This window comes from Octopus sinensis, linkage group LG3 (assembly GCF_006345805.1).
Source record: "Octopus sinensis linkage group LG3, ASM634580v1, whole genome shotgun sequence".
In the NCBI taxonomy this organism is placed as follows: Eukaryota; Metazoa; Mollusca; class Cephalopoda; order Octopoda; family Octopodidae; genus Octopus; species Octopus sinensis.
Window position 1 is genome coordinate 145,537,121 of NC_042999.1, and position 15,230 is coordinate 145,552,350.

Consider the following 15,230-nt stretch of genomic DNA (forward strand, 5'->3'; position numbering starts at 1 on the left):
CTGAATAATAATAATAATAATATGCAGTATTGCAGACAACATAAGAGAATTACTTAGTTTTAGCATGAAGAAATGGAAAGTAGATTTCTAGTCAAGTGATATCAAGAGAGAAATTTTCCAAGGAGACTAGGTATCCCCTTTAACATCCATCTTATGTTTAATCCCACTCAGTTTAGTAATAAGGAAGGCAAAGGCCGGATATTCAGTTCAGGAATAGTATAAGAAAAATTAACCATTTGCTCTACATGGATAATCTGAAGCTTTTTGGTAAGAATAAAAAAATCACAAAAAAAAAAACAGATAGCTTCCTTAATATTAACTGTAAGACTCTTCAGCATAGAATTTGGCATAGATAAGTGTGTAATATTAGTCATAAGAAAGGGACAGGTTGTCAAACGTGAAGGTGTCCAATGACCAAACGACCAGTCATTAAAATCATTGAAAGAAGGAGAGATCTATAAGCATCTAGGAGTATTAGAATCTGACAGAATATTAACTATAGAAATGAAAACAAAATTTGAGGATTACATCCGAAGGGTGAGGAAGCTAATGAAGTCAAAGTTAATGGTCTGAATCTAGTGAAGGCTGTAAATACTTGGCAGCATCGTTACTTAGATACTCAGGAGCCTTTATAGATTGGACAGAATCTGAATTAGCAAATCTAGACAGAAGAACTAGGAAGGAATTCAATATGAATGGAGGTCTCCACCCAAGATTAGGAGTGAGTAACGGCTAACTGACAAGGCAAGAGCAATAAGAGCAATAGGGTGGTTAAAGACATGGAAGTTGAGAGATAAAAAGTAAAGTAGAAAATAGAAACAATACTTCACCAACAGATGAATTGCCCAAAGAGGACAGAGAACTAAATGGTGGCAATGAAGACGTAGAGCAAAGTGTAAATGTAAATTCATTCTCAGCGAATGAAGCAGGAGAAATGGGAAATGCTATATCACAAGAATACGATGAAAGCCAACAAGACATAGTGAGGATGATGTGCCGATATATTAGAGAAGAGCAGGATCAAGCGCCCGCCAGTCTGAGGTACATTGATCGATGCAGGCTCAAAGTCGAAACCGAAAATATAGATTCGCTTCTTGTGCTATTCCAGACGAGAAATATAACTGAAATTAACAAGACTATTTCGGCTGCAGTTGTGGTTGCTGCAGATAGAGTTGGATACAAAAGAAGAGAACAAATAGAACGTGAAGAACCATACTGATATAGACGAATTTGTGAGAAACAAAGTTAAAAAGATATTTAGGACAAGTTGATAGATTGAGGGAAATTACTGAACGAAAGCATAAGAATAATGCAAGAAAGAACATATATAATAAAAGGTAAAGGTTATATTGTGATATTGGAAGAATTGAAATAAAGGGTAGTAGCGGTCAAAGCAAAATTGGAAAGATATAACAATAGAACAAAATAATTCAGGCAAAACAGATTGTTTGAAGCAAATCAGAATAAAAGCTGTTTCAGGAACTAGATTGGCAATTACACGTCACAATGATACCAGATGCAGAAGGATGTAAAGTATTCTGGACAGGGATCTGGGATCAACCTGTAGAGCATAATGATGAAGCGGAGTGGCTGCATGAAATCCAGGATAGGTAAAGAAATATAGAAGGCCAAGAAGACATAAAGATAACTACAGGAATGATAAAAAAGCAGTTAAGAAAATTCCGAAATTGGAAGAGCCCAGAACTGGATGGGGTCCAAGGTTACTGGATAAAGAAGTTGACAGAACTTCCTGAAAGGATATGGCAACAGCTAGATGAGTGCTTGTAGGAAGGTGCAGTACCCAGTTGGATAACAGAGGGAAGGACATTGTTATATGTCAAGAACAAGATGCACCATACGTACTATACAGTTGATTTTGCATACCCCTTTGACCCACGAATTATCAAGAAGGAAGGCGAAAAGATAGATAAATACAACCCTCTTATGTACGAAATAGCCCGACTATGGAAAACAAAGAATGTGAAGATAGTGCTAATTACTGTTGTTATCTTGAGGACAGTACCAGAAGACATGAAGAGGAATATAAAGGAAATTGAAATAGAATGCCCGGTAGAACTGTTATAAAAGTTTTGCCTCTTTGGCACGGCACGAATAATCAGGAAAATATTAAATAGCTGAAAAGAGCGGATAGCCTGGTACCGTAAGCTGCGGGTAGCAAACCTGCTACGCATGAAAAACTCCAGGATTTCCAACAAAACCTGTGATAAAAAGAAATAATAATTGAGACTGATGGATATAATTATCTGGGTATTTTTCAAGGAAAGTGAAACTAAAGAAAGCTTTAGGCGAGAATATCACAGAAGAACCAGATTAATTATGGGGAGAACCCGGAACCATGTGGTTGGTTAGCAAGCTACTTACCACACAGCCACTCCTGCGCTGTTATATGTATAACTTATATAAAATCTATTTATTTGATTACCGTTGGTATATGGAGTAAGTTCCATGTATATTTAGCCTCACTGATATCTTAAACACAAGAGAGCTTTTCAAGCAGCTTCAGATGAAGATAGTACCTCGTTAAATGTTGGCTTAATAAACTAAAAGTGAAGACAATCAAATGTTCTTACTATCTGATCACCTTGCTACTATCTAACGGACACAGCATTTGCAGTAGTGTTGTATTCCTGAGCTGAACGTTGCTATCTCTCATAAATGAATTTAGATAGTTTTATGGACGTTCGTTTTAAATTCTCAATACAAACAGCGTAGGAACATATTTATAAAGTGTCATTGATCAAATCAGTAAGATACTCAAAATAGTAGGTCGTAGCCTGTCTACATTTTGCTTCATTTGCAGCAGAACAAATGGCTTTCGGATGCTCACCAAGATAGGTGAAATTGATGTCATTAATATTCCTTAGAAACCTTCGCAATAAATACATGCAAGAAAGATATGAGCCCGGAGAGAATGTCCAGAGAGCTACGGTTCTGAGGAAGATGGACGGGTATAGTCATTAATGCGTGGCCTAGACGCAGCAAGTAAGTTGAGAAAAGAGACGATCAAGAGGGAAATGCCAGAGTACAAGTAGTGTTAGTACATCCGGGATTGGAGGATGATAATCCATTGTGTGTCTAACCAGAGCCCTACAGAGTATCAATAATTGTTAATATCTGAATATGCTCTATCCCTGAAGATAAGAGTGAGCCATTAGAATGTTGTCGTAACTAAGTGCTTTTATAAATAGCTATCAAAGGGAGGACAAAATTCATTATAAAAAGCAGCGCTATAGAACTGACTGATAAGGGGTTCGTTAGATTGCATTTTTTAGTGCAATGTTTTATGGCTTTGGATAAACTACTCCATTATTGATCCGCAACTACCAAGCCAATCTGATTACAAATGGAGTAGACCCAAAGTGTGGATACTGCAATGATGAGATTGAAACAGTAGACCACTTAATCGCTGGGTATAAATTTTAGCGCCTATAGAGATCAAGACATGACAGAGTTGTTGGCCAATATCTACATATCTTGGGTGAGGGGGTAAGTCATTTGCATAAGCTCCAGTGCTCAACTGGTACTTATTCTATTATTATGCTTGTTTTATCATACTGAAAGGCAAGATAGACCTCGGCGGCATTTAAAATCAGAACGTAAACTGGAAGAAATGCCGCTCAGAAATTTTGTACGACCGTGTGTCTAGGAGTGAATTATGAAGTGTGTCCTTTCTCTCTTTTTAAAGTGGAGGGGATTCTGGAGAGGGAATTGGCTGGTGTTTCTTGCTCTCTGCTCAATGTTGCAAATGTTACTTCCTCGGTTCATCAATGAAGATGCCCAGCTTGATCAACCAAACTATTGCTCGAACGTATACAATGCACTTTTGTATCAGTTTTTTAAATGGTAACGTGTGGTTTCATGGATATTTGGCTGCAATATTAGCATGATGTGTGCCCATTTAACGGCAGCTTCATTGACTCACTAAGGAAGACGGCTTAGATTTCAGTGCTGGAACAGAGATTCATTAAAGCTTATGCGGCGCTTTAATTTCGTTAAAAAATCTTTCTTTTTCCGAATGGCTAACTTGAGATGAACGACATAATACCATGACTTGAAACATATGACTATATCATTATTGACATTATAATATCCATAGAAAGCCGTACAGCTCTTGGCAGTGCATCATTTTCATTACAGACCTTACAGACTACAATGCATATGCTATTTCAGAATCAAATCAATCTGTTTAGATTCAGAAACGTATCAAATTCTGACAAGTACAGAAATCCTTCTTTTTCCTCATGATTCCTATTTTTCATATCGATAAATAGGTTTTCAATCATGTTTTGATTGTTATGATTTCCATATATTTACGTATCCAATACTATATCAATAAACAACATTATACAAAGACACATAAAGGTTACCTGGATTGAATTTCCAGTTGCATGAAAGAAACAAGCAATAAATTAAGAAGCAACAACAATTAATGCATATAAAATGACTGTAACATTCATGGTATATATATATATATATATATATATATATATATATATATATATATATATATATATATATATATATATATACATACATACACATACACACATATATGCATATATACATACATATATAAAATCACTTTCTCCGGTGCAAATTACTCGGCAATGAGAGAGGAAGTTTTAATCCTTTAATCCTGTTAGTGGATATCTGTGAGGGATATTTTTACCATACAATGTTGTGTAGAAGAATTACAAACAACCAGTAATCAACAACCAAATCGGAATCAAATGACATGTTAGAGATGAATGGGGAACGTTTATTTTATGATAACTAATGGAGTAGTTTCTCCAAAGCCATAAAACATTGCACTAAAAAATGCAATCTAACGAACCCCTTATCAGTCAGTTCAATAGCGCTGCTTTTTATAATGAATTTTGTCCTCCCTTTGATAGCTATTTATAAAAGCACTTAGTTACGACAACATTCTAATGGCTCACTCTTATCTTCAGGGCTAGTGCATATTCAGATATTAACAATTATTGATACTCTGTAAGGCTCTGGTTAGACACACAATGGATTATCATTCTCCAATCCCAGATGGTGATGCTGCCGCTCCAAAAATCGCCATCTGACTGATTGAAATAAAGTCACTCAAAGATACATACGAGCCTCTGGTTCATAGGTGTACTATCTCTCTAATACATTGGCCTCTGCACCACGGCGCCAGATGTACTAATGCTACTTGTACTCTGGCATTTCCCTACTGATTGTCTCTTTTCTCATAGTACTTGCTGCGTCCAGTCCATCTAGGCCACGCATTAATGACTATACCCTGTCCTTCTTCCTCAGAACCGTAGCTCTCAGGAAATTCTTTCCCGGCTCATATCTTTCTTGCATGTATTTATTGCGAAGGTTTCTAAGGAATATTAATGACATCAATTTCACCTGTCTTGGTGAGCATCCGAAAGCCATTTCTTCTGCTGCAAATGAAGCAAAATTTAGACAGGCTACGACCTACTATTTTGAGTATCTTACTGATTTGATCAATGACACTTTATAAATATGTTCCTACGCTGTTTGTATTGAGAATTTAAAACGAACGTCCATAAAACTATCTAAATTCATTTATGAGAGATAGCAACGTTCAGCTCAGGAATACAACACTACTGCAAATGCTGTGTCCGTTAGATAGTAGCAAGGTGATCAGATAGCAAGAACATTTGATTGTCTTCACTTTTAGTTTATTAAGCCAACATTTAACGAGGTACTATCTTCATCTGAAGCTGCTTGAAAAGCTCTCTTGTGTTTAAGTTATCAGTGAGGCTAAATATATATGGAACTTACTCCATATACCAACGGTAATCAAATAAATAGATTTTATATAAGTTATACATATACCAGCGCATGAGTGGCTGTGTGGTAAGTAGCTTGCTAACCAACCACATGGTTGAGGGTTCAGTCCCACTGCGTGGCACCTTGGGCAAGTGTCTTCTACTATAGCCCCGGGCCGATCAATGCCTTGTGAGTGGATTTGGTAGACGGAAACTGAAAGAAGCCTGTCGTATATATGTATATGTATGTATGTGTGTGTCTGTGTTTGTCCCACTAGCATTGCTTGACAACCGATGCTGGTGTGTTTATGTCCCCGTTACTTAGCGGTTCGGCAAAAGACACCGATATAATAAGTACTGGGCTTACAAAAGAATAAGTCCCGAGGTCGAGTTTGCTCGATTAAAGGCGGTGCTCCAGCATGGCCGCAGTCAAATGACTGAAACAAGTAAAAGAGTAAAAGAGTAAACAGCAAACTGTAACACACATGCAGACGCATATACGCATGCACATACATGTATGTAGTATGGATAGTTTCCCGACAGTGTTAGTTTGTATTCATCTGCTAAAACAGAGAATTGAAAAATTAAATGAATAAAAAAATGTAACTTCTAAGGAATGTTATTGATAAAATATGCGTTTATGACTGAGAAATGTGAAGAAAAGTTCTTCGTTGATGCCAGGAATAATCTACAGTGCCTGACTGGAAATGTGTTTATAAAGATTAGATTGAAAGATTGACTGGAATATTAATAGCAGTACAAAACAAATCAGTTTGACTGACGAATAAAGACTGTTGCATAAATTACATAGAGAAGATCTTTATCAATTTTCTAAAGTTTTAATAGACTAATTGATACTTTGCATACTTCGTTTACTCACGCACTACTTTAAAAAAAATTCTCTACATCAGCAAATGCAGAATTTTGCAGCTATGGTGTGAGTCTGTCACGATCATCGATTGCACTACTTGATTAGTACTTTATTTTATCAAACCGAAAGGATGAAATGCAACAATGATCTTGACGGAATTTGAACTCACTGCGAAAAGAGCTGGAGAAAATACTGTAAGGCATTTTCCCGGTGGTCAAATAATTTTCTAATTCGCCGATTTTTGAATTTTTGGCTCCAAAAGACAACATATATAATGTATGAGTTAAAAATAAATGCCAGTAAGTTTATTTGTATTCATGCTAACCAGGTATTTGTAGTTGTCATGACTTAAGTTGAAGAGTAGACGAGGCCAGTTTTACAAAGTTTGAAGATGACAAAGTATGTGATGTTGGAAGAGATTCGACGAATTTTGTGTTGAGGTTATGCGACATCACATAATATCCTTGCACAAAGTTTATCAACGTCATTGTACTGCATCTTCTGCAAACATTGCAGTACCAGTTATATCGGCGAGCACTTGGACACCACGACGATTGCTTTCACGAACATATTCTACAATTTAAGTCAGGCCGACCTGTCGCCGCCCACTTCAACAAAACTGATCACTTCATTAATAACTTATCAGTGTCCAATATCTCTGTACATCATGGACCCACACACTTAAGGAAAACGAAATTAGGGTGTTTCATATTCAAACCTAGGACTATGGAACCGGTGGGTTTAAATGACGTTTCTCATATAGTCCTTCACCCTACTTCTAATGCAGTAAGCCCTACAATGGTCTTTTGCCTTCCTCTCAAATAATGTTTTTCTCCACCTTACCGTCATCAGGTTTTTTTTCCCTTTTTTATTCTACTTCTTTCTACTTCCCTCAATAACCTAGTTTCCTTGACCTACTACTTCTTGTTTACAAATACGCTCTCACATTATTTTGTGTTATTTATCAGCAGCTGTCTGTCGGTAAAAAAAGACAACATAGGATGTAAAACGCTCCAGTTTTTCTATTATTTCTGTCATTAAGGAAATAATCTGTACAAAACACTGGAATTTTAACTCTCCAAGTACATACATTGTCCTTTCTTTCATTTTCTCGTTCTCTTTCTCACGATCTCTCTCTTTTACTGACAGTGTCTATGCCTATCTGTCTGACTATCTACTGCTTTACACACACACACACACACACACACACACATGTGCGAATTTGTGTTCGACCCTCTAACTTGGTGATCTGTCTGTTTCCCGTTTGTTCTTGCATATATGTATCTCTCTCTTTCTCTTTCTCTGTCTCTGTCTGTCTGTCTGTCTGTCTGTCTGTCTGTCTGTCTCTCTCTCTCTCTCTCTCTCTCTCTCTCTCTCTCTCTCTCTATATATATATATATAATATATATATATATCACAGACATATATAGTGATAAAATGCGCATGTATGGTGTTACTTCGGTAACAACGGTGCTTATGTTTCTGCACCTAGAATGTTCTCCAAAGTTCACTTGTATAAGTGCTGACAGTTAAACCGTGTAAAAGTTTCCACGCCACTAACGATGCCCAATCAAATTGTGATGATGATATAGATTAGAATTTGTGCTGACGCAGGCATTGCCGTCACAATTTAAAACAGTAGGAATAGATACATTAAAGCATTACTTCCGACACTTTGTTGATTCACCACTCTGTATTGGAACCGCTGATAGGCTATTTTAAGATGACACACACAGACATATCTTAAAGCAGGACCTCCTCGAGAATAGTTTCGTTGAAATCGTATGAAGTGTATTTGTAATTTGATTTCATTCTTATCCTGCCTATGTTTAGTGAATTATATTTTGTTCTATCTCTATTGTGCCACTCATTCAAACATTTATTCATATCCCATCACGTTTCCCCCTAGTTTTCTCTAACTTCAAAAATTCTTAATAGGTTTTTGTCTAATGACACTTTCAATATTTTTAAGATTCTTCAATTTATTTTAAAAATGTAGTTATACCTTAGGAAATAATCTCCAATGTTCTCAGTTGACTGAGAATTAGAAATTTCTAATTAAGAGTTGCTATTACTGAAGTATTTAAGCGGTGAATTGCAAAAGGTTGAAATCCAAATGCATTACATAACTGCAATCTAATCTAATCTAGAGCTGTCAGAATACCATATATATATATATATATATATATATATATACTCAAAAAAAAAATATATATATATATATATACATATACTAAAAAATATACGTATATACATATGTACGCATATATATATAAAAATGGGGAATAAATGAATAAATTTGGTTAGGCAAGTGATTGGATAAATAGGTAGATAGACAGTTATGTAGACAGCTAGATCGATGCATAGATAGAAGTTACGTATGCAGACAGATAGAATAGCATGATGCTGGATAGGTGGATAGTTCTTTAGATTGTCAAAAGGTGCACGTTTGTCTAGATAAACAGGTAAAGATATATATTTGTATGTAGAAATGGTTATAATATACAAGTAGTAGTTATAGTTGTGAATAAACGAATAGCATTTAGAGTTGATGAAAGGAATTGAAGACGTTACCGACTTGTTCTTTATTCATATAGTGTACCAAAGACGAAAGTATCATATCTAAGGATGAGATCTGAGGAAGACTTGGTTATCATTTCTAACAGGTTGCGTGGCAGAACAGAAGCTTCTCCATACGTCAAATAATTATGTTTGGTACTGTGCCTAGTCTCTCATCAACCGACCTGAATAGATTTTATACAAGAACAAAACTTAAATATTGTGTACATTCACAAAAGGACGGACATTTTAAGAGAAAGATAATCAATCAAGTCGGCATCAGTACTTGATTAACTCGTAATTATTTCACCGACCCCGTTATCATGCGATCCCTGGTAAACTCCAATCGAGCACACCTATTGCCTACAGATCAATTTCCCAGTCACATCATGTTTCTACCGACCTGAGACCAGAGTGGACATTTGACATAGTGTGATAGTATGTAGTATGTTACCCTCACTTCACTCTCTAGAATCTTTCTGTACCTCCGTAGACCCTCATGCTGTTAAAGTGGACATAGTCAAATCACGTCAATCGCTCTCCCTCTGCACTAATTGTATAGGTATGTATCCTAACATCACGGGTGAAGCTAGTGAAGCTGTTGATGTCGTAGCTCTTTCTGTGTATTCGTGTCACTAGGCTGAGAGGGAAAGGTAGAGTTTTCACAGTGTTACTGTTGTAGACTCTGGGTTGTTGCAATTATACCTGGATCCTTGGGGATACTTTTTTCATTTTGTGGTAAAGATTATATTTAATTTGTTGCTGCAATAGTCCGTGTCACTTACAACAATAAACTGTGTCGTAGTGTTCGAATGTGATCTGTGTAAAACCTGCTATGATGTAGTGCATTACTTGGTTTGTCTTTTTCTTATATTTTTGTTTGCTAGTGGCTGGATGTTCAGCCACTATCTATAAGGCCGTGGGTTAAATGTTATAGATAATTTCTGGAAGAGGCAGGGTAATAAGACTAATATAATGTATAATGTTTGATAAAGAACTAGTTAACTTTAGAGAGGTTCTGAAATGAGTAATGTGGAGGACACACACCCGATGAACTCCTCTGTATCATTATGACTGTAAAACCATGAGAATCTCTTCTATCCTTTATAATGGTTTCAAGACCGGCAATTATGTCTCGGATAACTCCATAATTACGCATTATAAATATAGCCATTGCATTTCTGAGAGTTGTTGTTGCGGTTTTCGCAACGATATATATCCTCTAACGGATATCTATCTATCTATCTATCTATCTATCTATCTATCTATCTATCTATCTATCTATCTATCTATCTATCTATCTATCTATCTATCTATCTGTCTATCTATCTATCTATCTATCTATCTCGCATAAAAGCGGTACCATACATATATATATATATATATATATATATATATAATATATATATATATATATATTATATATATATATATATATATATATATGTATGTATGTACATACGTACATACGATGTATGTATGTATATATATATATATTTATATACATATATACGCATATATATATATGTATATATATATATGCATATATATATATATATATATATACATATAAACATACATACATACATCGTATGTACGTATGTACATACACATACAAATATATATACACGTGTGTGTTCTAAGGTGAAAGGAAGAGTGGGAGGGAAAGAGAAATGAACAGAAAGAAACACCTTTACCACTGTTTCGTCCGAGAAATTTACATGTAAACACAATGTATTTGTATGATGTCATTAAATTAAGCAACCTAAGGCAAGTCTTTTAAATTCTACTTAAATTATTGTTTAGAATAACCAAAAACAAGTCTCAGAAGTAAAAATTGACTGCATCAAATATAACGCAGAATCTAAGTTGTCTTTGGAACATAAATTTGTTGGAGTAACTTATGTGTTAATGCTATAAGATACACCACTATTTATTCGTATAACGTCATTAAATTAGACAACGTATGACAAATCTTTTAAATTCTGCTAAAATAGTATTGAAAATAAACAGAAGAGATATCAATAACGACACGGCTGAATGTATCAAATACCACACAAAATCTCAAGTGTATTTATGTTTTAATATACTGGACTGAAACAAAATTCCTATTTATAAGCCCAGGATATATTCGACACTTCTGTTTCTTACTCTGCTATCTAATATTTCAACTGAAGCGATATATCTATATACATAACGGATTCTGATGCTGCTGAAATGCCTTTTGATAGCTGAACCAAAGTGTACAATCGCTAGTTATTGCAAAATCGATAACTTAACTCTCCATCCGGTTCTCTATATCTATTGTTGTATAAATCATGAACAATATTGCCTTTAACAAAAAAAAACAAATTATTTATCTGTTCATTTATTCTACAGCTGCTGGGTTATCGTCAGATAAAAGTGACGGATGACCTTTCACACACACACACACACACACACACACACACACACACACACACACAGACACACACACACACACACACACACATATATAAATGTACACATACAGATATACACATACATGTATATGTGAGGACACATACAAAAATATATAATGTACACATAAAATAGAAATACCTACCTACCTACCTACCTACCTACCTACCTACCTACCTACCTACCTACATACCTACCTACCAACCTACCCACCTATCTATATTCATACATGCATGCATATATACATACAACCATACATACATACGTACATATATACATAACGCATATTACTTGCTGAGTCTGGAGTAAGGGTCATTACACATACAGACCTTCCTAGATCAGTGAGCAGGATTCCATTGATATTTTGCTGAAGCTACTGCAGATCAGCTTTTACAGGAAAAAATGAAAAAGAGGAAGATTCTTGAGGGCCAATCTTCTGAGAAGTACTGAGTATAGTGGTTAGTGCGGGGATGAGGAAGTTGAACTCACCAAGACTGACTGGAAGTGGAAAGACAAGTGGGTTGAAGATGCCTGAATGATAGAAATACGAGGAACAGAAGCCGTTATAGTAGCTATGGTAAAGCCAGGGATTGGAGCATTACAGTTAGTGATTGGATTCCAATTAGTCAAGTGGTCGTCTTCTAGATGTGGCTCAAGATTCTGTGTGCATGTTAGCAGAACCGCCCCAGCTGTGGTAACACTACCACATTACAGAAACACCTAAGCATTGCAGAGTGTCATACATGCATACATACACACATGCGCACATACACAAACTCATACACACACACACATGCACGCAGATGTTCCATGTGGAAAGTTATGTAATATTTGCGGTTTTAAACATTATAACGGCACTTCAGACTTGCATCAATATATATATATATATATATATATATATATATATAAAATCGGCAAGTATTATTTTACTCTTTTACTTGTTTCAGTCATTTGACTGTAGCCATGCTGGAGCACCGACTTTAGTCGAACAAATCAACCCCAGGACTTATCCTTTGTAAACCTAGTACGTATTCTATCGGCGTCTTTTGCCGAACCATAAGTTACGGGGACGTTACGTTTTCAGTTCTAATCTACAAAATCCACTCACAAGGCTTTGGTCGGCCCGAGGCTATAGTAGAAGACACTTGCCCAGGGTGCCACGCAGTGGGACTGAACCCGGAACCATGTTGTTGGTAAGAAAGCTACTTAGCACACAGCAACTCCTGCGCCTATAGTAGTTCATAAATCCGAAAAAAGTACACTCTAAAAATTAAGCCAGTAATACTTAAAAGATTGATGGTTAGGATCTCGGGGAGGCGCCACATTACAGCCTGGGTCTACTGCATATAATGTTTAAAAAAGGTGGATACGTCATAGATAAATAAATGGAAGCTCCTAGAACAACCGAGCAATGCCGTAACGGGAGCAAACAATGCAAACTTTGCTTGGTTGACCCTGATGAAATCACTCAAGCCTGGCACCGTCTTAAACTCAGAAAAAAGATGTTTTGTCGGTGCTCTCATCAGAGAAAATTCATGGTGAAAACATGGATTTCCCCCGCTTGCTGACTTCCGAAAAAAATAATCTAGTGCTGACTCTTTTCAGACTTAACTGGAACCGATCTATAGAAGATAATTTAATCTCACCCAGTAAAATTGTCTAAAAAAAAAAACGATTTTCGTTTCGGAATATTTTCTTTATAACCACAACTTACTAAGACTCGCTCCTGCCTCCAGTTGGAGAGAGCTTAAGTGCCTCCAGCCATCGTCCTAACGAGTTAGTAACACTACTAAGAACCCTACAGGTCCGAAACCAATAGGTCACTCTCTGACCGGCCATAAACATCAAACATTTAAGTATATATATATATATATATATATACATATAAAAACAGATGAATGGTACAACAACGCACCAATATATATATACACATACACACATAAATATATATATATACATATATATATATATATATATATATATATATATATATATATATATATATATATATATATATATATACATGTATGTATGTATATATATGTATATATATATATATGTTTGTGTGTGTGTGTTTGAGTATCGCCTGCGTCATAATAATGTTGAAACTTCGAGAGATACGTGATGAATCGTTTTCAGCAGTAGAACTCGAAGTAGATAAACCTATAAATAATGGCATGATTTTGATTTTGATTTTTCCAGTTTCAGCTAATGAGCTGTGGCCATGTGGGGCACCGCCATTTTGTTTGCTACACGGGTTTACCTCACGGATGCTTTTTAGCAAACGCCATCTGATGCATGAGAGAGTTCGATGCAGCTGCCCTCATCTGCACCTCCTGCCGTGAAGTTGGTTCATCCGGGACACCTGACAGGAAGAGATCCAGTCCTACTTTAAAGACATCCGCATCTACACCATGCAGGTCCCTCAGGTTCTTCGGGAGGACATTGAAGAGCCGTGGGCCTCTGAAGCCCAGGCTATCACAATATCTTGTCCTACATCTTGATGGCAAATTTGGAGTCCTTGGTACTACGCAGTGGCGTCCGGTTCTGGCGTTTGTGTGACTATCGATGCCAAAGTCTGGGACAAGACCTTCCAGGATCTTCCAGATATATATTATGGCATATCTTTCTCGCCTACGCTCCAGGGAATAGAGCTTTAATCTCTTGAGTCTCTCCCAGTAGCTCGTATGCTGCACAGAGGCTATCTTCTTCGTGTAGCTTCGTTGGATCGCCTCAAGTTCTGTGATCAACTTGACACTGGATGGTGACCATAGCTGAGAGCAATAGTCAAAGTGGCTTAGGACAAGTGTCTTCCAGAGGTCCATCATGGTTTCTTGTTCTCTTGTGCTAAAGGTTCTAAGAATCCATCCAGCCAGCCGTCTGCATTTCATTGTCAGTTTAGCAACATGTACATGAAAGGTCGCGTCATCACTCATGTGAATACCCAGGTCACGCACTGATTGTGCCTCTGGGATTGCAATCCCTCCGGGTCCAGTGTATTCATTGGGTATTGCATTCAGTTTTGCATGCTGATAGTATAAAGCTTGAAACTTTTCAGCATTGAACTGCATGATATTCTTTTCAGCCCACTTGTATATTTCGTCCAGCTCACATTGCAGGTGCTTAGTGTCTTCAGGGTTCTGTATTGCCTGTGAAACTTTTGTATCATCTGCATAACTTGTGATCGTGGCTCTCCGCGTGGCTGAGGGCATGTCTGAGAGGGCCATTATGAACAGTAGTGGTCCCAAAACAGTGCCCTGTGGAACACCGCTCACTATTTGCGTGCTAATTGGCTGCTACCACCTGACTTCTATTCTTCAGAAAGTCATGAAGCCATTCTCCTAGTTTTCCAACTATGCCAAGATCACGCAGTTTGTGACATATCATTCCATGATCGACTTTATCGAAGGCCTTTGCGAAGTCGAGATATATGACTTCCACATTTGAGTGGTTGAGCAGTTGTTTCAGCACCCAGTCATAGTGCTGCAGGAGCTGAGTTAAGCAGCTTCTTCCTGGTCGGAAACCATGTTGGGTGTCGGGCAGCAAGTCATTTTCTTCAAGGAAGG

At 36.8% G+C, this 15,230-nt stretch overlaps 1 protein-coding gene across 2 annotated transcripts in view; it reads left to right on the plus strand.

Moving 5' to 3' along the window:
• The first annotated feature begins 230 nt into the window (after positions 1-230).
• The window catches only part of LOC115209853 (leukocyte tyrosine kinase receptor-like), a 370,370-nt gene continuing 355,370 nt past the window's right edge, over positions 231-15,230 (plus strand). For both annotated transcript variants that reach the window (XM_036501462.1, XM_036501463.1), the window contains exon 1: positions 231-267. In XM_036501462.1, coding sequence (XP_036357355.1) covers positions 246-267 — 22 coding nt within the window. In that variant the 5' untranslated portion in view covers positions 231-245. The remainder of the gene's footprint in view (positions 268-15,230) is intronic.